The 22,553-nt window shown below is 40.8% G+C and overlaps 2 protein-coding genes across 2 annotated transcripts in view; both read left to right on the top strand.

The window, feature by feature from the left end:
* The first annotated feature begins 1,006 nt into the window (after positions 1–1,006).
* On the top strand, positions 1,007–2,594 carry LOC105393653 (39S ribosomal protein L50, mitochondrial). Its single transcript, XM_038117447.2, has 5 exons — positions 1,007–1,198; positions 1,290–1,378; positions 1,511–1,707; positions 1,947–2,066; positions 2,413–2,594. The coding sequence occupies exons 1-5, from the start codon at positions 1,154–1,156 to the stop codon at positions 2,526–2,528; spliced, it is 567 nt and encodes a 188-aa protein (XP_037973375.2). The 5' UTR covers positions 1,007–1,153; the 3' UTR covers positions 2,529–2,594.
* A 450-nt stretch (positions 2,595–3,044) lies between these two features.
* Positions 3,045–22,553, top strand: part of LOC105393656 (protein KIAA0100) — a 58,216-nt gene continuing 38,707 nt past the window's right edge. Inside the window, exons 1-18 of the mRNA XM_048623764.1 lie at positions 3,045–3,324; positions 3,397–3,523; positions 3,847–4,149; positions 6,461–6,724; positions 6,831–6,995; positions 13,511–13,600; positions 13,778–13,939; positions 14,128–14,275; positions 14,605–14,663; positions 14,961–15,060; positions 15,954–16,153; positions 16,403–16,718; positions 16,812–17,162; positions 17,472–17,649; positions 17,719–17,732; positions 18,061–18,235; positions 18,680–18,848; positions 19,200–19,322. Of these exons, the coding sequence (XP_048479721.1) occupies positions 3,266–3,324; positions 3,397–3,523; positions 3,847–4,149; positions 6,461–6,724; positions 6,831–6,995; positions 13,511–13,600; positions 13,778–13,939; positions 14,128–14,275; positions 14,605–14,663; positions 14,961–15,060; positions 15,954–16,153; positions 16,403–16,718; positions 16,812–17,162; positions 17,472–17,649; positions 17,719–17,732; positions 18,061–18,235; positions 18,680–18,848; positions 19,200–19,322 (3,003 nt within the window). The 5' untranslated portion in view covers positions 3,045–3,265. The remainder of the gene's footprint in view (positions 3,325–3,396; positions 3,524–3,846; positions 4,150–6,460; positions 6,725–6,830; positions 6,996–13,510; positions 13,601–13,777; positions 13,940–14,127; positions 14,276–14,604; positions 14,664–14,960; positions 15,061–15,953; positions 16,154–16,402; positions 16,719–16,811; positions 17,163–17,471; positions 17,650–17,718; positions 17,733–18,060; positions 18,236–18,679; positions 18,849–19,199; positions 19,323–22,553) is intronic.

Genomic DNA, 22,553 nt, shown 5'->3' with positions numbered 1-22,553 from the left:
TCAACATACATCAAAGGCTTCAGTTAGTTATAATTCACGAATACAGGTGGCGCAAATAAATATTTTAGGCATTAAGATCAATCTTAATTTGAATGAAATAAGGAGTAAAATTGATTGAAAAACATGTTGTAGGTTTTGTTTAATATAATGCTGTAACGCTTAAAAAGCTTTTTCTAACGATACTGCGATTCGTTGAAATTCACAACGAACAGCAGTATCGTTAGAAAAAGTATTTTTGTTGAAATTCACAACGAATCGCAGTATCGTAAGAAAAAGCTTTTTAAGCGTTACAGCATTATATTAAGCATGCTTATTTTAGTAAGCATAACGTTTAAATTTGTTATACAATTTAAGCCGTTATTTCCATTCCATCTCTACTCCTGAGTACTTAAATAAATCATTGAAGTAACTTTGATAAAACGATACGAAATTCGGAATCGATTGGACATCAAGAAGTTTATCAAACCCCCTCATCCACTAGAAAAGAACTGATAATCTTCAAATGGCTGATTAAATTTTCTTGAAACATGGCATGAACATGGCTAAAGCACTTGGGGTAACATTACCTATAACGCTGAAAAAATCAAATAAACATTGCTTCAGCTGTTTGCTAGCTACGCTACCAGAGACCGATACCACAGACACCCAGCCACATGTACTCACAGACACGTTAAACTTATAACACTCTTCTTTTTCCGTGTCGGTGGTAAAAAATGCAGCACTACTAGCGCCCTCTATGATTTAATTCTATTTTTTAGAGTCGTAGTGGCGTAATAGCGTAACGGACGTAACGGATAAGGTCTCTGCTCTCATTCGTAACGCGGCCGCAGTGAGTTCGAATCCTGCTGCTTTATAAAATGGTAGCACCTCGTAATAAGGATTTTTTTAGATTTGTTTTACAAATTAAAAAAAATATAGCATTTGTTTTAAGTGGAACGCACATACTATTATTTTTGTTCTGTGTCTCTGTTTGTCACTGTCACCTGTCACTCACTTGTCATAAATTCATCAGATGATTTTACTCTGTGTGTGTGATTTCGGTGTGATTTTCTAAAATAATTTTATATCTTACTATTTAAAGATAAGAAAGAATTATTTAATTGTGTTGATTTATAGTAAGACTACCACGTAACAGACAGTAAAAAAAATAAGTATGTTTCGGAATGTACTACTTCCACTTTCACGATCCAGTTTACAGGTTAGTTGGTGTGATGAAGTAATCGATTTGTTTGTATTTTATTATCGTTATGAGACAGAGTCGGAACTCACTTTGTAACATTTGTTTACAGCTTACGTTTGCTAGAAATGTAGCCCGAAAGAGAGTGCCAAAGGTGGATAAGAAACTTCAGGCACAGCAGGAGTCCTTAGCATCCAGAGGGTAAGTTTATGTTCTGTATTATTTAGCAAACACACCACAAATTTATGTTCAGGAACAATTAAAAAGTCAGGCTTTGTATACATTACAATGTTGTTGTGAGAAATTACATAATTAAAACCAATTAAATTACAGATTCCTACGTCCAAATAAACCATACACTCCTCCAGAGAATGTTGAAGAGACAATTAAGCAAATCTGTGCCACCCACGGCTTGGACCCAAGCTCAGAGTTCTCAGGACTGGATGTAAAGTTTGCAGTGCTGAACGCCTGCTTCAAAGAGACGGGCCACAGTGTGCCAAACTCGCTCCTTCATTCTATTGAATGTGTTGGTATGTAGAACATTTATAAGTAAAAGTACTAATATTCAATAAATATTGATAAAAAAAACAGAACATATAACTTATTTAAATTTTGTAGAGATCTACTATCAAGCATTGTAAGAGTTCACTGTACAATAACTTTCATATTCATTACTGTGTTTTCAAGACAAATTGTTTTACAACCTTATACAATCCCCTTCTAAGTTCAATTCATTTACGACTCACAGTGTATTATTTATCTTTTACAGATGACTTGTTGATGTTCTACGCAACTCCAGTTGACACAAGAACACCATTTGATGCCCTCAAGTCTATGGATCTGCCAAAGAACCTCCACATACAAGAAGACTATGTCAGGTTCCATCCAGGTAATACTAACAAGAAAGAGCATTGAGCAATATCATTAAAGATAGTATATTAGACTGTATTAAAATACTTTTCAATATTTATGTGGATTATGATCATACATTATAAATAGTATTTTTCACATATAACTCCAATTTACAAGCAAACAAGGACATAGTAATTAAAATGGTACAAATGGTAGTCTTATTCACAGTACATAATACAGTACCTATAATATTCATGAAACCAAGTTCAAGAGTTTGTCGATTTCTGAAGTACAAAGACTTCTATATGTATTGTATGATAAGGGCTACAATATAAAGTTCTTTTCCAGTTACAAGACTATAAAAAATCCTATCTTTCTTTCAGACAAAGACCCACTATTTGGTGGTAAAACAGCATTTCCTAAGAGCTCCACCATCGTCTCTGGTATCAAGACTAGGAAGAAGTATGAAGGACATGTAGCCAAGAGATCCTGGCCATAGAAATTTAATGTGTTTGATTGTAAGAAATGTATGTATTTTTAGTTAATTAAAATCTGTTAGATTGTGGAAGGGTCTTTTGTTTTGTTTTAGAATAGAGATTACTAAGTAATACCTACATATAGAGCTTCCACCATGTTATTGTATTTTAGACGTTTCCTTATGTCTGGTAAGTAAAGTTGGTTTTCCTTTGCAGTCGTCAAATATGTATGGGATTTCGAATGTCAAAAAACCAATAATATAATGGACAGAGTATAGTAAAGAATATAAAATTGTATGCCTTGTTCAGTCTCGTCGTGGCTCATCTCATTTGACCGAGCAGGCGCGCACCATGTACGCCATATGAAACACCTACGAAATATTCCGACCATGCAAGCAAGGCAAAAATACTCTCTACCGAGTGTACGCAAGTTACTGTATACCATTACGACGAGTCCGCGTTTTTCTATGCTGGATACAGGATACAGATATAGTTTTGGTAGAAGGTAGTATTGGATCCTCCATGTGCTCAGAATATGTACATCCTCCATCCATATTATCTTTGTCTGTGGCAAATACAGTCTACTTATTCTGAGGTTTTGTGGGAAATCTGTTGACGTTGACGTTTGACAAATCTATTACCTACTAAAGTTTGCGAATTTTGAGGTTAAATTTTAATAACAAATAATAAAATTTTGGAAAATCATATATTTCGTTTGTGTTTTCATTCGTAATGGATTGAGTATTATCATAAACTTAAAATGAATTTCTTCATTGTGTTATGCTGTATATTTTTAGTGATATATTCCTGTGTTTCATGGTCAGTATTTATCGAATCTTGTTTTTGTTATTTGTTTTGATGATTGTTACCTAACTTTTCTAATACTTTCAGGCTTTTCCCCACTCTCTTGGCTTGGTTGTTCAAAAGAAAATATCATATCAAGCTTAAGATAGGACGAATCGTGGTGTTAAAATTAATCCTGAAGGATGTGAATCTATCGAAAGATGGATACTCAATTGTACGTATTAATAATGTAATTGCTATCTCAAAGACAATATTTCAATACAAAACAGTTACTTGATATGAACTTCTAGTATTTTGAAGTATCCCTCATATTTAAAAAAACTAAATTTAAACCTGTTGTAGTAATTTTTTTTCTAAATTGATTTTTCAGTTCTAGGATAGGTATCTTATGTTTTCTACTTCCACATTCTAGTACTTTAGCTCTTCGCTGCCTTCACTAAGTCATAAACAGAAAACAGCAAACCACCAAGTTATTATCACTTAATTCCTATAATTAGTGTATCATAACCATAATTCTAATCAATTTCACCTTCACAGCACATCAATGAAATCTCGTTCAAGAGCAGTTTCTTCAACTCTGAAATAAACAAGCTAGTGTCTGTGATTATCAAGGATGTAGAAATCACTAACAATGTGGAGGAGAAGCGGAGTGTGGTTGTGGAGACCATCCTCAAGCCACTGCTGTCCAAACAGAACTCCACCACAGCCAAGTATGATGCAGATGGAAAGTTACTCGGCTTCAATGATCTCCTGAGCAGAAACCTGAGTGACCTGGCTCAGAAAGATCTGTTGGATTTTAGAGATAAAAAGTTGCCACCAAGTCTGATTATGTTTGCCCAGGTATAGCCATAGACTAACTGTATTATTGGTCTGCAAACTGAGTTAGATTGTACTCAGTGGGGTTGCACTTTACATATATGCTAACAAAAGTATAATGAGGCCATGCATGTTGATCTTATAACAGAAAGTTTTTTTTTGCCTAGGTTAAGGCCAGTGGCGGATTTACCTATAGGCCAAAAAGGCCAGTGCCTAGGGCGGCAGATTGAGAGGGGCGGCAAATTTGGCAAATAAGTAGTTTTTTTTTATAATTAATTATACGTGTATCATCTGTACCATCCATGTATAAATTACTATTATAAAATACGAAAACGATTAATAAACGCTTTGTAATATTTCGATGAAACCGGATCCTGGATCATTACATACATATACGAATAGATCTATCTTTACTACTGCGAAAACAGAATTTGGAGCATTTTATTATTTATCCAAACTTGGATAGCACTTCGCATTGCACACCGCTGCCCCCCTACTCTTGTATTGCGTCTGTCTTGCGTTGGCAACATTTAGATTTTGGCCAAAAAAGTCTTTTGGCGTTTTTGTAAAATAACTTCTAAATTGTATGCATTATATTCTTGTTTCTAGGTTCTTAAAATAGGCATTACCTAGCTGATTACATAAGTATTTTTAGTCTTTGGGGCCGTCCATTAATCACGTGAGGCTCAAAGGCCCCCCCCTCCTTGGAGGGGGTACGGAAAACCTCACGAAACATCACGAGGGGGGAGGGGGGGGGTCTCGTTAGACATCACGTGTATTAATTTTTTGACAAAAAGCGCTAGGTATTTCTGAACCGAAATTTTGAACGGCGCAAAATTTTCTACAATAATAAATTTTATTGCAAATACACATTATAAATGTTTTCCAATTCAAAACGCAATTTTCGATACATTTTTATCTATGTCTCTCTCTCTCTCAGCCTTCCGTAGTCCACTGTTGGACATAGGCCTCTCCTAACGATCGCCACCCCAAACGGTCACCCGCCATCTGCATCCAGCGGCTTCCCGCTACCTTCCGCAGATCATCAGACCAACGGGTTGGGGGGCGACCGACACGCCGTTTGCCGACACGGGGTCTCCACTCCAGAACCTTTCTACTCCAGCGGTCGTCGGCTCTGCGGGCTACGTGGCCAGCCCATTGCCACTTCAGCGTGCTAATCCTTTTGGCTATGTCGGTAACTTTAGTTCTCCTGCGGATTTCTTCATTACGAATCCTATCTCGCAGGGACACGCCTAACATAGCCCTTTCATCTATGTATTTGTGTAGATATATCAGCTGTCCGATACCCATAATACAGGCTCAGCGAGCCTAGCTTGGGGTTGGATGGCCGTGTGTGAGATGTCCCCACATATTTATTATTATTATTTATTATTTTTTTTAGTCAAAAATAGCCTTTACATAGATTTCCAAAAAAATACACGTGATCCAGGGGGGAGGGGGGGTCCCAAACCTCACCGAATATCACCAGGGGGAGGGGGGGGGGGTCAAAAAATGAGAAAAATGACCTCACGTGATTAATGGACGGCCCCTTTGTAAAAACGCTTTTGAAGAGAAGTTATGATTTTTTAAATGTTGACAACGAAACACATTGCCGACAATTGCAACAGACGCAATACATTGCCTTTCAAGAGTAGGGGGGCTGAACGAATGAACTGATTTAGTTTTTTTGTATCACATGTGTTCTACGGGAGAGTGTTCTTAGACAATAAGTTTGCTGAAAATCGATTTTTAAAAGTTACAGGTGTTTTACGCTTTAAAGTCTTTTTACGGGTTTTTTATTTGCCTGTCAAATTGAACTTTTTAGGTTTACATTAAACTCTTCAGTACATAGCGGGTTGCAAAAATAATCTAATTAAATGACAGAAATATGATTAAGTTCACAATCGTACTAATAACGGAATTAAACTAACGTATTGAATTTCAAAAGTCAGTAGGGGCGGCAAAATATTAATGGCCTACGGGCGGCAAATTTGTAAATCCGCCACTGGTTAAGGCCACGTTCAGATGACAAGCGCTCAACGCGCGTTTTGATGACGCGCGTTTACAACTACATACATTTTAATCCGCGTGACGCGCGTTAGCATGTGTACAGCCTGAATAAAATGTATGTAGTTGTAAACGCGCGTCATCAAAACGCGCGTTGAGCGCTTGTCATCTGAACGTGGCCTTACACAAATGCAAAATGTACCAATTAAAATTTTACTTTTTAAAAGCTTACTTCTTTTACTATTTATGTTGTGACATACTAACCATCCTTCTAATTATCATAGTAATATATGTAAAACATTTTAACTTATACTATATACTTTTTCAGTTTATGGGGGTTCATATCTTCAATGCATCAGTGGTTATTCTCAATGGTACATTAGAAAACACATGGATGCTTCACACAACAGCTACTGAGATCCATGCAGACGGGGCTGCGGGCGGGCCAGCCAAGGCTCTTGTGTTCTCTGCAAACCTAGTACAAGCCAAGGCCAGGATCATAGTGAAGGATAGCCAGAAGTGTCTTGGCGAAGCCTCCTGCAGCCTGTTAGTTGAGGGAACTGTTAAGGCTGATGGGCCCTTAAATGTTGAGGTAAGAGTTTCATAATAATGTTGCATCCAAAAGTAATCCTTATTTAACATTCTAAGGATGTTGAAGGTATAGTTTTTCCTTATGTATTTTTATGTTTTTATCACAGAAAATTCACACTGCAGTAAGTAACCCAGTGGTGGAGTTTCAAGATGAGTTGTACAACTTTATGCAGAAACAAAAGAAGTACAGGAAACCGACAAGAAGGCCTCAAGTAGAGGTAGAGGACCACATGAGCACCATCATACCCAGAATGTCACCAGTTATACCAAAGGTGAGGTGGCCGAAACTATTATTATGCAGGGAATCCTTCAAATCACTTGACTTTCCTAGGTTACAGCATAGGCAGCTTTAAGTTCAGCTAGCCTCTGCTGGAAGAAATAAAACGTAGATGATGGTCAGCCCAAGAACTGTTGATTAGCCCAAACTCTCTTTTGTTGGTTACTTGAGTTGGATTTTATGTAAATTCGTTTAAAAGTATCTTATCACTTTCTGCTTCCATAATTTGTGTGGTTTCAACATGATTCCTGTATAGTATACATACATAATAATTACCTTTAGTGAAACTAGTGCTTCTAATGTTCACAATCAATTCGCTGACTTTCAACCCTGCTGTCATATCTCGCAAGTTGAAATATTGACTTCTGACGTAGAAAAACAACTTTGCTCTCTTGACTTAAATAAATCTGCCGGCCCTGACACGTTACCTGCTATGTTTATAGTGCCCTGTGCTGCTGATCTATCCATTCCTGTGTCCTTAATTTTCAAGAAGATATTATCTGAAGGTACTATGCCTGTAAATTGGAAACGTGCTTTTATATCTCCTATACATAAAAAGGGCAGTAAACATAAGATTGACAATTACAGGCCAATATCTAAGCTCTGTCTTCTGGCTAAGGTACTTGAGCGATAAGTCTATACCCAATTATATAGTTGCATTAAATCTTCTTTCAGCCCCATGCAACACGGGTTCTTAAAAGGGCGATCTACTGTCTCTAATCTTGCGTTATTCAATGACTTTGTCACCGAGAAAATGGATGGTGGTAGTCAGGTAGATGTTATTTACACTGACTATAGTAAAGCATTTGATCGTATAGACCATAGTTTATTATTAAAAAAGTTGAGTAGAATAGGTGTTACCGGTGCATTGCTCTCCTGGTTCCAATCTTATGTCACGGGAAGATCTCAAGCAGTTGTTTTAAATGGCTTTACATCCTCGTGGATAAACATTCCATCTGGTGTTCCGCAAGGATCTCTTCTGGGGCCCCTTCTATTTATTATATTTATAAATGACATCAATGATTGCTTTCGTAATTCCAAATATCTAATGTTTGCTGATGACATGAAAATTTTCAAATCTGTAAATAACTCAATTGATGAGGAACTCCTGCAGGATGATCTAGATCGACTTAGTGTGTACTGTCTCAATAATAAACTCGACATCAATGTAGATAAATGTTTTCACATCTCATTCACTCGAAAACACAACAAACATATGAGTACGTACATGCTTCAGAATCAGAGCCTTACAAGCGTATCAGAAATTAGAGACCTTGGTGTAGTGCATGATAGTAAGCTTCTTTTTGATTCACATATCGATAGCATAATCACAAAAGCTTCTAAGGCCCTCGGTTTCTTAATACGTTCTTCTCGCCCGTTCAAATGCATGAAGACAGTTAAAATATTATACTGCGCCTATGTCCGAAGCCACCTTGAGTATGCTTCCCAGATCTGGAATCCCCAGTATGATATTTATATCGACAGACTCGAACGTATCCAAAAAAGGTTTATTAGGTATCTCGGCTTTAAATTCAAACTTATTGATTCAAGTTACGAATGTAAATGTATTAAACTTCACTTGCTTCCTCTTAAATTAAGAAGGGATATCAGCGATATAATTTATTTAATTAAAATATTTCGAGGTTACGTTGACTGTCCGGATCTGCTAGGTAAACTTGGTTTAAGAGTTCCGTGGCGAAGAACGCGTAACAGACCGCTTCTTAGTATTCCTCAATGTAACAGCAACTACAGACAAAATTCATTCTTAGTAAGAGCTAGTAATACTTTTAACCAGATGTGTAATAGTAATAGTGTGGACCTCTTTAGCGGCAGCTTATGTTCTATTAGAAAACATATTATAACTTGCTTAGAAATTGCTTTATTAGTTAGTATAGTTCAGAAACTGGCAGATGGTTGGGTATTTAATTAAAGAAATTACCAAACAGTACCAAAACACTTCACATATATTATACATACACATTATTTATTGTGTTACACATTATATAAAGTATTTAGCTGTTATAATTATAATATTTATTTTATTAGGTATATTATATATTATTATATTTAGAACTTAATGAATTCTGATGATGACAGTAGTAGTAGTGAATTCCAGTTTGATTCTTGTTCCTCATCCGATGATAGCTTCCAAAGTATCCTCACAGTATCAGACACCCTAAAATCTACATTTACAGATTTTAGGAATAACTTTAATGTAGTGCACATAAACGCCCAGAGCATTCCAACTCATTATCCTGATATGTTAGCTACATTTGACGATAAAAACATCCATGCGATACTGGTTTCGGAGTCTTGGCTCAAACCATGTCACCCGTCTACTTCCTACTCTTTACCCGGCTTCATCCTTATCAGAAATGACCGCATTGGTTTTCGTGGTGGAGGAGTTGCCATATACCTGCGCCCTCATATTCCCTACTCAATTGTAAGTATGTCAACCCAGCCCCCCCCTGTCAATGCAGGTGAACATCTTTTAATTGAGGTCACTCTGTCCCATACTAAAACCTTGCTTGGAGTATATTATAATCCGTCCATGCATAACAATTTCTTCCATTCCTTCGAAAAGCTCCTAGAAGACTTAACTCCTGATTTTCGGCACGTTTTAGTTATGGGAGACTTCAAAACCTGTTTACTCAGGAATGACAGTCGGTCCTCTTCTCTTATGTCAGCTACAAAAGCCAGCAACTTATCCGTACTTCCCCTCGGTGCCACGCATCATTTTCCCAATTGTATCCCTACCCTCTTAGACTTAATATTAGTGTCATCTCCTCAACATGTAGCTAAGCACGGTCAATTTGGGGCTGATCAATTCTCTTATCACGATTTAATTTACGTATCCTATAAAATTCGCCCCCCCAAAGCCAAACCTAAAACTCTTCTTCAGCGCAATTTTGGTGGAATGGTGCTGGAGAATCTTTGCAGTGATGCGAAAAACTCAGCTTGGGACACTGTCTATAGTGCTGATACGATGGATGCAAAGATTAATATCTTCAACTCATTAATCATCCAGTTGTATGATATCCATGCGCCTGTGAGAGCAGTTAAAATAAAACATCTTCCTGCTCCTTGGCTAACTGATGAAATAAAGCAACTCATTAGCCAAAAAGCTGCAGCCAAATCTAGGTTTAAGTGTAGCTCATCTGACAGAAATAGGCAGAAATACACTGCTATACGTAATCACTGCAATAAGGTGTGTAGGGATGCACAACGACGCCATATTCACGAATCGGTTCAAAACGGTGACCCAGCTAAAGTCTGGAATTTCCTCAGGTCGCTAGGAGTTGGTAAATCTCGTTCTGATTCTATTCCCAAGGACATAGACATTAACTGTCTTAACCAGCATTTCACATCCTCTGTGGCCATGGATAGTGCTACTAAACACAACACACTGAATTTTCTTTCATCTCAACCAACTCCTGACATTTCCTTATTTAACTTCAGTGACTTTACCGATTGTGACGTTAAGAAGAGCATACTACATATCACTTCGAACGCGATCGGTACTGACAGTATCAGTCGGAACATGGTTCTTCCTATTCTTGACATAATCCTCCCAGTAATCACACACATCCTAAACTATTCCATTTCCTCTAAAACATTCCCATCCGCTTGGAAAGATGCTCAAGTCACTCCCTTGCCCAAGAAATCCAATCCATCTCTTGCTGACTTCCGTCCTATTTCCATCCTTCCCTTCCTTTCCAAGGTACTTGAACGTCTGGTCCATCACCAGCTGAATGCATTCCTAGTGCGAAACAACTTAATGAATCCGTACCAATCTGGGTTCCGCCCGGGACATAGCACTGTAACGGCCTTAGTGAAAATAACTGATGACGTTCGTCAGGGTATGGAGAACGGTGAGCTGACGGTGCTGTCACTACTCGATTTTAGCAATGCCTTCAATACAGTCGATTATGACATACTATTGGGGATATTGCGCTCTCTTAATGTATCTCCAGCGGTAATTGACTGGTTTCATAGTTACTTGCACGGGCGCCGGCAGCGAATCCGTATTGAGGAGTCATTCTCTCTATGGTGCAGCACAACGGCCGGAGTCCCGCAAGGTGGCGTGTTGTCCCCTCTTCTCTTTGCCATATTTATTAACAGTATTTCTAATCACTTATCTTCTTCCTACCACCTTTATGCAGATGATCTACAAATATACAGCCATGCGCCTTTATCAGATCTCTCCGTTGCAATCAACAGAACAAATACTGACCTGGAACATATTTTGACGTGGAGCAGTGACTTCGGCCTAAGAGTCAATCCGACTAAAACCCAGGTGATCATTCTTGGCAGCCCTAGATTTATTTCCATGATTGACTTCGATACCCTTCCACCAGTTATTTTTGATGGTGTACATTTAGAGTGGAGTAAAGAAGTTAAAAACTTGGGGGTGTATCTGGACAGATCCATGACATGGAAAAAGCAGCTGGAAGTAGTTAGTAGAAAGATGTTTGCTTCAGCAGGTTCACTTCGCAGATTGCGGAATTTCTTGCCCACTTCCACCAAAATTGAGCTTTCTCAGTCTTTACTTCTACCTATTTTAGATTATGCCGATTCTTGCTATCCAGATTTAACTGAGGAGCAGTTAAATAAGCTTGAGCGACTCCAAAATTTTTCTATACGGTTTATATTTGGCCTACGCAAATATGACCATGTTTCCGACTTTCGCGCTAAACTCAAGTGGCTCCCTATTCGTCTTCGTCGCAATGCCCACATTCTTTCACTTTTATATTCCATACTCTTTAACCCAACATACCCCGCTTACTTAAAAGAACGTTTTCAGCTTCGTTGTGAATCTCACAACCTGACACTGCGCTCTACCCACAATCTCCGCCTTAATATCCCTCCTAATACCACTAAATTCTTCAGTGCTTCTTACACAGTTCGCGCTATCACTTTGTGGAATGATCTTCCTTCAAAAATCCGACAAGCACCAACTCTGGAAACCTTTAAGAGAATGGTGAAGGAACACTACCTTAAATCAACTGTTTAGCTGTTATCAGATCATTAAATAAATCATGTACTTATGTAGGTATGATATGTATGTGTATGTATATGATGTATGTATGTATGTATATGTATATATGTGTTTGTATATATTTATATATGTATTATATTGTATATAATTGTGTATTATAATACATGTAGTAGGCGTATGTACTTGTGTGTATATTTTTATTTATTTTTTAACCGACTTCGAAAAAGGAGGAGGTTCTCAATTCGTCTGTATGTATTTTTTTTTTTTTTTTTTATGTATGTTCATCGATTACTCAGCCATTTATGGACCGATTTTGAAAATTCTTTTTTTGATGTATTGGGTTGAGCTCAGGGGTGGTCCCATTTTTTTTTCAGAATTTTAGTTCACCCCCAAGGGTGGGTAAAGGGGTAAAAACTGGGGTATAAATTTCCATTTTGGGCACTTATTAACCGATTCTTATGAAATTTATAACGTAAATATTGTTATTATAACAAAAAGATATGATGGTGACCTTGAGCTGATCTGATGATGGAAACGGAAGGCAGTCAAGGGAACTCCTCAACGGTATATAGCAACTACCTCGTGTTTGGGCTTGAATGATTCGTATTAACGAGTAGGACATATTGGTATCATTTGCATCTTACTTTTGATTGATAATTATTGCAAATAAACTAAAAATAATAAAATAAAATAATAATAATTTAAAAAAATTAAAAACCGACTTCAAAAAACCACTAAAACGTAAGAAATAATTTAAGGTTTAGACAAATCCTAGGTCACAGTATAAATATACCTAAGCAGGTACTGTTCTTTTTTGAAGTTGGTGCCATATTTCTTCAGATTAACTACTTTGTCACCGCACCAACATCAAAAAAGAACAGTACCTGCTTAGGTATATTTATACTGTGACCTAGGATTTGTCTAAACCTTAAATTATTTCTTACGTTTTAGTGGTTTTTTGAAGTCGGTTTTTAATTTTTTTGCTTATATTTAGTGTGTAGTTAGATAATAATAACTTAAATTATACTATATTCCGTGAGTAAGTACACTGTACCCCTTTTATATCTCTAGTCCATCCATCCAAAGGTTGTCTGGAAGAGATCGCTATAAGCGATAAGACCGCCTTTTGTACCCTAGTTAAGTGTCTATGTAAAATTGTTAATCATTTCTTGGTGTACAAATAAAGAGTACTCTATCTATCTATAACTAACTTTAGTACGTAATAGATACCAAATAAATAAGTAGCATAAGTATAAACTAAGTAGAATTTATTATTAGGTGAGTATGTGTTGTTATTGTTATATCGTCTCCATATGCGAAAACCTATAATTAGCTTTTCGTCTATTTATGTTTAAATAAGATTAACTTGTTATTAGTATAAAGCTGTTGGTTTTCCATGCAATAAATTAAAATAAATAAATAAAAATAAAATAAATAAATAAATAATATGGGTATACACCTGTAATAAACAATTATTATTATTATACAATTATATTATGTTTTGTTTTCAGATATTTAGCCTTAGGATAGACGCCACAGCTGTAAGTTGTGTTGACAATAGCACTAAAACAACTTTCCAGGTTTCTCTGCAGAGTTTACACGTAAGTTGTATTTTAATTTATACAATACAGGGTTGAATATACTTGTTATACTGAGTAACCAAATAAACTCCCACTCTGTATTCTAAAAGACAAGCTCAACTGTTGATAAAAAAACTCGCGAGCAATGAAAAAGTTCTTGTGGATTCAGAGATAACTTCAGTAATTTTCTGCTATCAGATAAACTCGAGATTCAGTGCATCATCAGTGCTGCTAGACGACAGCGGGGTGGAGAAGCGAGGCCCGCCGCAGGTGTATGTGGCCTTCCAGATCGACCAGTTCGAGGTGGCCACCAATGCCGATCCGCTACTGTCTTTGAACAAGCTCAAGCTGGATGCTAAGGTTTGTTAGAAGATATAGTCATAGCCATTTATGAAATAAACAAACTAGCCTTAGGCCATATAATATATGGTACTATCTTTGCATTGGCATCTCATCTTATTGTACGTAAAAACTTTTTAAATTAAAAGTTTTCTTTAGCCTGAAAGCCGCTGCATTTACAAAAATCGTTATGTTTTTTTCTATTCCAGTTGGAGAAGGGCGTTTTGAATCTTTACCTAATTCTAAGCATATTGAACATAACATACAATCACGAAGAAGTATTCAAATGGTACTCGACGACATTGCAAAACATGAAGCAATCCAAGCCTATGGAAATATCAGAATCTCCCAAGAAATGTAAGTTATTTCGTAGGTATTTTCATCACTGTAGTTTTTTTTCTTTTCTAAATTATCAAAGGGCAGTTCGTATATTGTTAATCAAAGGGCAGATGTAATTATAGTGAGGTTACAGTCGATTAACTAAGCATGATGGTATATAGCCCTCTTTCGGAGACACCATCGTCCAGCAGTGACTATTACGGCCTATCATCTTTATGATAAAGGATTCCTGAGAAAGTTGATTGATTTTGGAACACAACATTTTTAGATATATTTAAATAAATCATTACCAATGTATTATTGTTTGTTGTTTTGATGAGATTTCAATAAATTGGTTGTTTCCGCAGCGGTGCCGACGTGGCTGGCGAAGGTGCTGTCGGTGTGCGTGGTGCAGGGCTGCGCGGAGGTAAGATGTTTTGTTATAACTTGTTATCCTTACTGAAACAAAAAGCATATAATACACACATATATTTATATTTTTAGCTACCTTCTACACTTTAGCATAGCTACTATAATGAATAATAAGCTTTTGGCCAGCGTGGTGGACTAGGCCTAAACTCTTCCTTCATTGGAAGGAGACCCGTGCCCCAGCAGTGGGGACGTGATGTGATGAAGCTTTTATACAGAAATCGTACATAACTATGTAGAAATTGTGAATGTTTATATTATCTTTATTTTACATAATGATGTGTGTATTCCCCAGGTACGCGCTGCGACGGTGCTGCTGTCAGCCAGCAGCGCGCGCGCCGCGTTCGGCACCGCCGGGCTCAAGCTCAAGCTGGACCAGCTACTTGATACTAGAGGTGGGGATGATCATGTTTACTCTAAAAGTGTATGACTTTACAGCTGAACTTAAGTTTAATGTGATTTTAGCCATAAGTGCGTCTTTTCTAATTATATGTTCGACTGCTTCGCTTCAGTAAAATTTACAAGTTTTTTATATATCAATATTAATGAATTTATGACGGCCGAATGGCGTAGTGGTTAGTGACCTGACTACTGAGCCGATGGTCCCGGGTTCGATTCCCGGCTGGGGCAGATATTTGTTTAAACACAGATATTTGTTCTCGGGTCTTGGATGTGCCCGTTAAATGGCAATAGGCCCGCCCCCTATTACATTGGGACTAACATAACACTGGCGAAAAGTGGGTGCAGTAATGCACCTCTGCCTACCCCGCAAGGGAGTACATTTGTACAAGGCGTGAGTGCGTGTTTGTTTGTTTTTTTGAATTTATGAATATGTTGCTACATTGTACCCCATTGGTACGTGCCATAACGCTCGGTTACCATTGGTGTGCAGCCTCGACGTGTTTTAATTGTAACAGTGGGCCGCCATATTATATCTCGAACCGCACTCTATTAAGACCTCAACAACGTCTCCAACAGAGGAGCAATACACGTCTCTCCTCCCGCGCCTGCGCATACTGCGCTGTTATTGTGAAGCCAGTATTACAGATGGCAGTTTTAGGTCCATTTACAGCGAGCGGATGGAATGTGTCTTTTTTAGGTTCTCTTGCAGATATACAGTAAGGCGTGGAATGAAGCGACGCCATTAGTGTGCGCTTTATGTCGCTATGTGTCTGATGATCGTCTATGCGGCATTGACGCGCTTCTTATCGTTCGCATTGGGTCGCCATTTTCTTTATTTCCTTACCGATCAATTTATTGAGACCTAAATAGCATTCTTGTCCTACAGAGGAGCAATACACCTCTCCCCTCCCCCGCCTGCTGCTCGGGTCCCGGCACTGGAGCGCGGAGGTGCTGGTGGACGGGGGGTGGGGCGCGGGGGGCGCGGGGGAGCCGCCGCCGCCGCCGCGCCGACATCACACGAGGGACACCGCGCTGTTGGCGGTAGCGCTGCTGAAGTGCCGGTCGCATCGGAGTGCTAATGTTAAGGTGATGAGTTTTTTCATCTTATGTAATCTTATATCTCAAAAGCCGAAGGCTTAATAAGTTCAAAGACATTTGAAGCTTTTGTATATTGCTGGGACGAAGGCATAATATAGCCATAGTCACTCCAGCTATTAATCTCTCCAAAATAGAATGATACAGAAACTATAATAATATGTTGAGCGTTTGATACGTGATATTTGCTAATTATATTACAACACATAACTTTATCATTCAGTGAGTCTCTCTTTTCAGGTGGAAGCCATGATGGATTGCCTTCGTTTTGAATGGAGCGAAACTTTAGCGAGAACAATAATTGCATTCGTTGATTGCATCAACGAATACCGACCGTCGAGACCTTCCAAACAAATCGAGCCGGAAGAATCGAATGAAGAATCGCCTTTTAAAGTATCGGTCAACGTGGCTCTTTCACATATAAACATATTCATGATCGTGAATGAGAGCATTTGTCTAATGATGAGAATCGATGCTATATCGATTGACAGAAGTCCGGCTAAATTTAGTGCTGTGATTTCAGGACTGAAAGTAGTTGATATGGTGCCTTACAAAGGTGATTAAACGATCCTTCAAGCTTATTATTTTGTCAAATGTAGTATAAATATTTATTAAACAGCAATATGGTAAATAATTATTAAATTTTCAGGTCCCGTTCTATGTCAAAGGACAGACGAGATCCCCGTAGCTTTCTTCCACATGAAGTTAGCAAAAATCGAACACATACCGTCCAACCAGAACGACTCAGCCTTACTAGATGTACAGTTCATAGAACTGGTTGACTTCGAATGGAGCGCTAACCTTCACCTGAAGATATTGACTTTAGTAAGAGAAATAAAGGGTTTTAGACAAGAGCTGAGGATGAAAAGAGATGGGGCGATGGTTGATGAAGAGGTAGAAAAGAAGAAAGGACCGCCGCTGGATTGGCGGGTGTCTTTCAAGAATGAAACGAATCTCACACTCATTTTATCCAAAGAGAATAATATGGTTTTTGCTACCGGTAAGTCTTTTTTATTGTAATTATTAATCATTATAATGTTGGAAAACCTCGGAATCAAAGGCAAATAAGCGTCATTAATGATGATTGATTAATTCAGAACTACAACACATTAAAAGCGTCTCCGCTACGTCAGTGTTTGTCAATTCTTTATCGTTCGTGTGAATATATACAAAGCTACATTTCCTCAATACTTTGCCTCATTAACATCTATCTACATCCTTCATCACTTTTGTTTAACGAAAATCTATCTTTACACGATAACCTACGGACCAAAAACCGCACCATATTTCAACCCCACCTCTTTTCCAGACGATTTAACCGTCTCGTACACACACGGCAAGGGTCCGTCCATTTACTTCTCCTCGCTGTGGCTGTCAGTGAGCGGGCCGCGGCTGCTGCAGCTGCGCGGCGGCGGCGCCGAGCTGCTCGAGCCGCGCGCCGCTGAGAGGCTCGCTAGTGGATGCACTAGACACACTAATGCCACCTGGTAATTTATTCATTATATACATACATTTATATACAATATGGTGCAATTTTATCAGTGAACTACCCGTAGGACAGATATACTGGGTGAAATTTTATCAGTGTAACTGCTACCTGTATGACTGATATAGAAGGTGGGATTTTATCAGTGTTCTTTCGATAAGACAGTTAGGGTGCAATTTTATCAGTGTACCTGCTACCCGTACGACAGATGTAGAAAGTGGGATTTTAACACCGTACTTTCGATATAACAGTTAGGGTGGAATTTTATCAGTGTTTTTGCCGTTGCCAGATAGTTGTATGTAATATACTGAAATCGCGAAAAAAAGTATGTAGTCAAATACATTGATTTCACCCTTTGACGGGAAGTGCACTGATAAAACTCCACCCTAAGTAGCAGTGCGCTGTCAGTGAGATCTATCAGTCTCGTACACGTACGGCGCGGGTCCGTCCATTTTCCTCTCCTCGCTGTGGCTGTCAGTGAGCGGGCCGCGGCTGCTGCAGCTGCGCGGCGGCGGCGCCGAGCTGCTCGAGCCGCGCGCCGCTGAGAGGCTCGCTAGCGGCTGCACTAGAAACACTAATGCTACCTGGTAATATTGATTGGATTATTTTATAAAACTAGCTTCTGCCCGCAAGCGCTTCGCCTTAATATTAGTAGGATATGATGTCAACGACGCTCAGTTAGATTTATGATAAATCTGGCCCTGGCAGATTTAATAGCGACGAAATCTGCTAATTTTGTTGTACACGGTGTTGGAATCGATAGTGTTAATTCTTTAAATACAAAAATTATATATGCGTAAGTTTCCATTATAAGTAGGTACAACCCAATAAATATTTTAATGTCATTAATTAAAATTATGCACACTTTTGTACATTTTTAAACTAATTGTTTGTATGAATAAAACGCTGTTTCTGAGATTGAAAAGGTACGAAAGTGCATAGTTACTTATGAACTTGTCCGTACAAACGAAAGGAAAACATAATTATGCTAACACGTTCCATGTGAATAAAGTTACCCGTTTCATCCGCAGGAATGTGAGCATAGAATCATTCCGGCTAGTATTCCCGTACAAGCACCGCTTCGCCGACGCCGTGCAGGGAGACTTCGTGTCGCTATTCAAGTGGCTGAAGCTCGTACATGGAATTAAGAAGAAACCCTTCACGGCTGATAGCCCGCTGCCTAAGGATCTCTCTATTAAGGTATTCTATTGTTTTTTTTTTCTCTTTGCGAGGATGTCAGTGGTTGAACCTGAATGTAACCTTTGCTGATCACGCTGGTCCACTGAGTATAAATTCTTCACAAAATCCAAATAACTAATTGATACAAGTCGCCATGGCTGGGATTTGAACTGGTGTGTCTTTCCGAATAAGCGGCTTTCCCAGTAAGTACTTAGTATATATAGTATCCGAGATTTTTGTGGATTTAAAAGGTTTCACATCTCTATCCCTCACATGATATACATAAAGAGTAAACTGCAAGCTGTGACTATCATACATAAATATTATCATGACTGTAATCCTCGAAGTAGGTAATTGTATACTTTGTTTCAGATTGACGAACTGTTAATAGAAATGAGTGACGATCCGTTCGAGGTTAAACTTCGGGATAACTACGAGCTGCTCGAGGACGAGTACAAGGAGAGCCAGAAACGGAGGACCATGCTCGATACGAAGGTAAGCTAATTATTCATATTATTTACTTACTAGCTGTTCCCGCGAGCTTCGCGTTGCCTTAAAAGTTTCCCGTGAGAATTCCGCGATAAATAGTAGCCTATGTGTTAATCCAAGGTGTCAGCTAACTCCATACCAAATTTCGCTAAAATCGGTTCAGCCGTTTTGACGGGATGAAGTAACAAAAGTACACATACATACACACATACAAACTTTCCCATTTATAATATTAGTAGTGTGACGCACCCCTTCGATACAGCACGTCACATTAAAATCGTTTGTAGAATCGTTTGCGAAAATCGTTTGTGAAGCTGATCGAAGAGCAAGCAGGGATTCTTCTTTCTTCCTATTGTAGGGCAGGGCAGGTGCTTGAAATGAGAAGGCTTTTTTCTTCTATTATTAGGAGGCTTCTTTGCTTCTTGGAGGCTGCGAGCGGAATGAACGAGGCGGCCCGGACCGCCTATATTTAAATGCGCTCTCCGCCGCGCGGGCGGTGGGAGGCGGGGCAAGAAATGCGTCGACCAATCAGAGCGCTTTGCACCATAAGCGCCCTCATTGGTACTATCTACTATCTATTATCGCGCCTAACAAGCCTCATAGTTTATTAATAAATAAACAACTTATACTAGGTATATTTACAAACTATTAAAACTATTACCAGATATTATACCTACTACAAACAATAACTATGTTAGATCTTTACCTACCTATAAACATAACCAAATAAACTTTATTAAACTTAAACAAACAAATAATTATAAACAATTAAATCAATCAACTAGTCTAAACAGTCTTGAACATCTCTCCCGCCGCAGCTCTTGTAGCTGGAATCTTGCGTGTTCAAGTGTTGACTGGCAGGATGACCAATTTCTTCGTAGGCCGCCGGAGTACCCCTCTGTTGGTGCGCACGTCGACTGTTCGCACCTCGCCGTCTGGACCGGGGTAGGTAGACACGACGACTCCGCGTGGCCAGCAGTTCCTTGGTAGAGTCCCGTCCGCGATGAGCACGAGGTCGTCCTTCTTGATGGCCCCGTTGGTGGCTCGGGGCTCCCGCCGGTGTTGCAGCTCCGGTAGGTATTCTCGTACCCAGCGCGCCCAGAACATGTCTGCCAGGCGTTGACTCTTCCTCCAGTCCTTGCGGCCGGCCTCGTCGTCCTCGGTGAAGGCTCCCGGCAGCGGCACTCGTGACGGCTCGCCCAGCAGGAAGTGGTTCGGCGTGAGGGCTTCCTCGTCGTCTGCAGAGGTCGACACGTGGGTGAGTGGCCGACTGTTGATGGTGTGCTCCGCCTCGACCAGTAGTGTAGCGAGGACCTCTTCTTTCGGCGCGCGCTCGTGCAGTGTGACTTGCAGCGCGTTCTTGACGCTCCGCACCAGCCGCTCCCACGCGCCGCCCATGAATGGCGCGCTCGGAGGGATGTACCGCCACTGGATGAAGCGCACCGACGCCTCCTCCTCCATGGCCGCCAGCGCTGCTTTCTTCAGCTCGACGTCGGCGCCCCGCAGGTTGGTCCCGTTGTCGGAGTGAAGCTCGGAGGGACAGTTGCGCCGCGCGATGAACCGTCGCAGCGCCATGATAGCCGAGTCCGTGCTCAGGCTGCCGGCGACCTCGAGGTGTACTGCTCGAGTGGTGAGGCACGTGAACAGCACGCCGTACCTCTTCTGCTTCGTACGACCCACAGTGACCATGAGAGGGCCAAAGTAGTCGAGTCCGGTGTAGGTGAACGGCCTCTGATGATGCGCGAGCCGTGTATGTGGATGGTTGCCCGTCGACGGCTGCGCAGGTGTGGCCTTCCGTATGCGGCAGGCCAGGCATTGCTTCACTTCGCTGCGCACGGCGTGTCGTAGTCTCAGCACCCAGTAGTGTTGCCGGACTTCATTCGCAGTTGTCTCGAACCCGCCGTGGTGAAGCTGTTTGTGTACCCAGGCGATGTACAGTCGGGTCCACCGATGATTGCCGTCGAGTACTGCCGGTTCACGTTGCGATGGGGTGATGTCGGCGGCAGTCGCTATTCTTGAACGTAGTCTGATGATCTTCTCTTCGTCGAGTATGACTGATAAGTTGTGCAGTCGACTCGTAGTAGGTATAGCGACGCTTTTCTGTAGCGCAGCTATTTCTTCAGCGAAGTTTTCTTGTTGTTGCGAGCGTAGCCACAGTTGACGCGCGCAGTGCATGTGCCGAGCGCTGAGAAGTAGGTACTTCCGCACAGCTGTCTTCACGGCGGGCGTAGCGGCCCGCGTAGCTGTTCTCGGCGTAGTACTCGTCCACGCAGGGTCGGCCTCTTCATTCTTCTTAGTGCGCTTATGCAGCACTGTTTGTTTCTTCGCACGTAGTAGCTCGATGAATTGTAGTACCCGTGCCGTCGCTCGAATAACTCGCATGAAGTTACTGAAGCGAGTTATGTCTGGCAGGGCCTCAGACAAGCGTGTGGCGGCGACAGTGACGAGTGTTCGCTCTTCCCCCGTGTCTTCTTCGATGATCTTCTCTTCTCGCGGCCAGTGCTCCTCCGGTAGGTATAGAAAGGCGGGGCCGCGGTACCACCGGTGACTTGAGTTGAAGTCCGGGGGCGTGTCGCGTGTCGCGTCGTCGGCTGTGTTCTCCTTTGTAGGTACCCAGCGCCACTCCTTTGTTTTCGTAGTGTCGCTTATCTCGGCTACGCGGTGTGCTACGAACGGCTTGTAGGTACGTGGGCCATTTCGTAGCCACGTGAGTACTGTTCTTGAGTCCGACCAGTACACTCGACGACTCGGCTTCAAGTCGTGTTCTTCGATGGCGGCTTGTGCGAGGCGGCATCCCAGCACGGCCGCTTGCAGTTCGAGTCGCGGGATGGAGACCACCTTGTTGAGCTGTGCGACTCTTGCTTTTCCGCTGACGAGTGACAGGTGTGTGTTTCCCTCTTGATCGATGACCCTCCAGTAGACGACAGCAGCATATGCAGACGAACTTGCGTCGACGAAGACGTGGAGCTCGCGGGTGGCCGCGCCGCTGTATGAGGCGTAGCAGCGCGGCACGGCGAGGCGCGGTAGCTGTTGCGCGTGCTCGATCCAGCTCCTCCATGCTCGTGCTTCGTTGTCTTCGAGTTGCGCGTCCCAGTCGATGCCGGAGCGCCAGACGTCCTGCAGGATGCGCTTCGCTTGCACGGTGACCGGCGTGGCGAGTCCGAGCGGGTCGTAGATCGACATGACTGTCCGCAGCGCTTCTCTCTTCGTAGGTGTGCGCTCGCCGCTCAGTATTGC

Source organism: Plutella xylostella, chromosome 10, assembly GCF_932276165.1.
Source record: "Plutella xylostella chromosome 10, ilPluXylo3.1, whole genome shotgun sequence".
NCBI lineage: Eukaryota > Metazoa > Arthropoda > Insecta > Lepidoptera > Plutellidae > Plutella > Plutella xylostella.
Note: the sequence above shows the minus strand (reverse complement) of the source record. Positions and strands in the feature narration are given on the sequence as shown.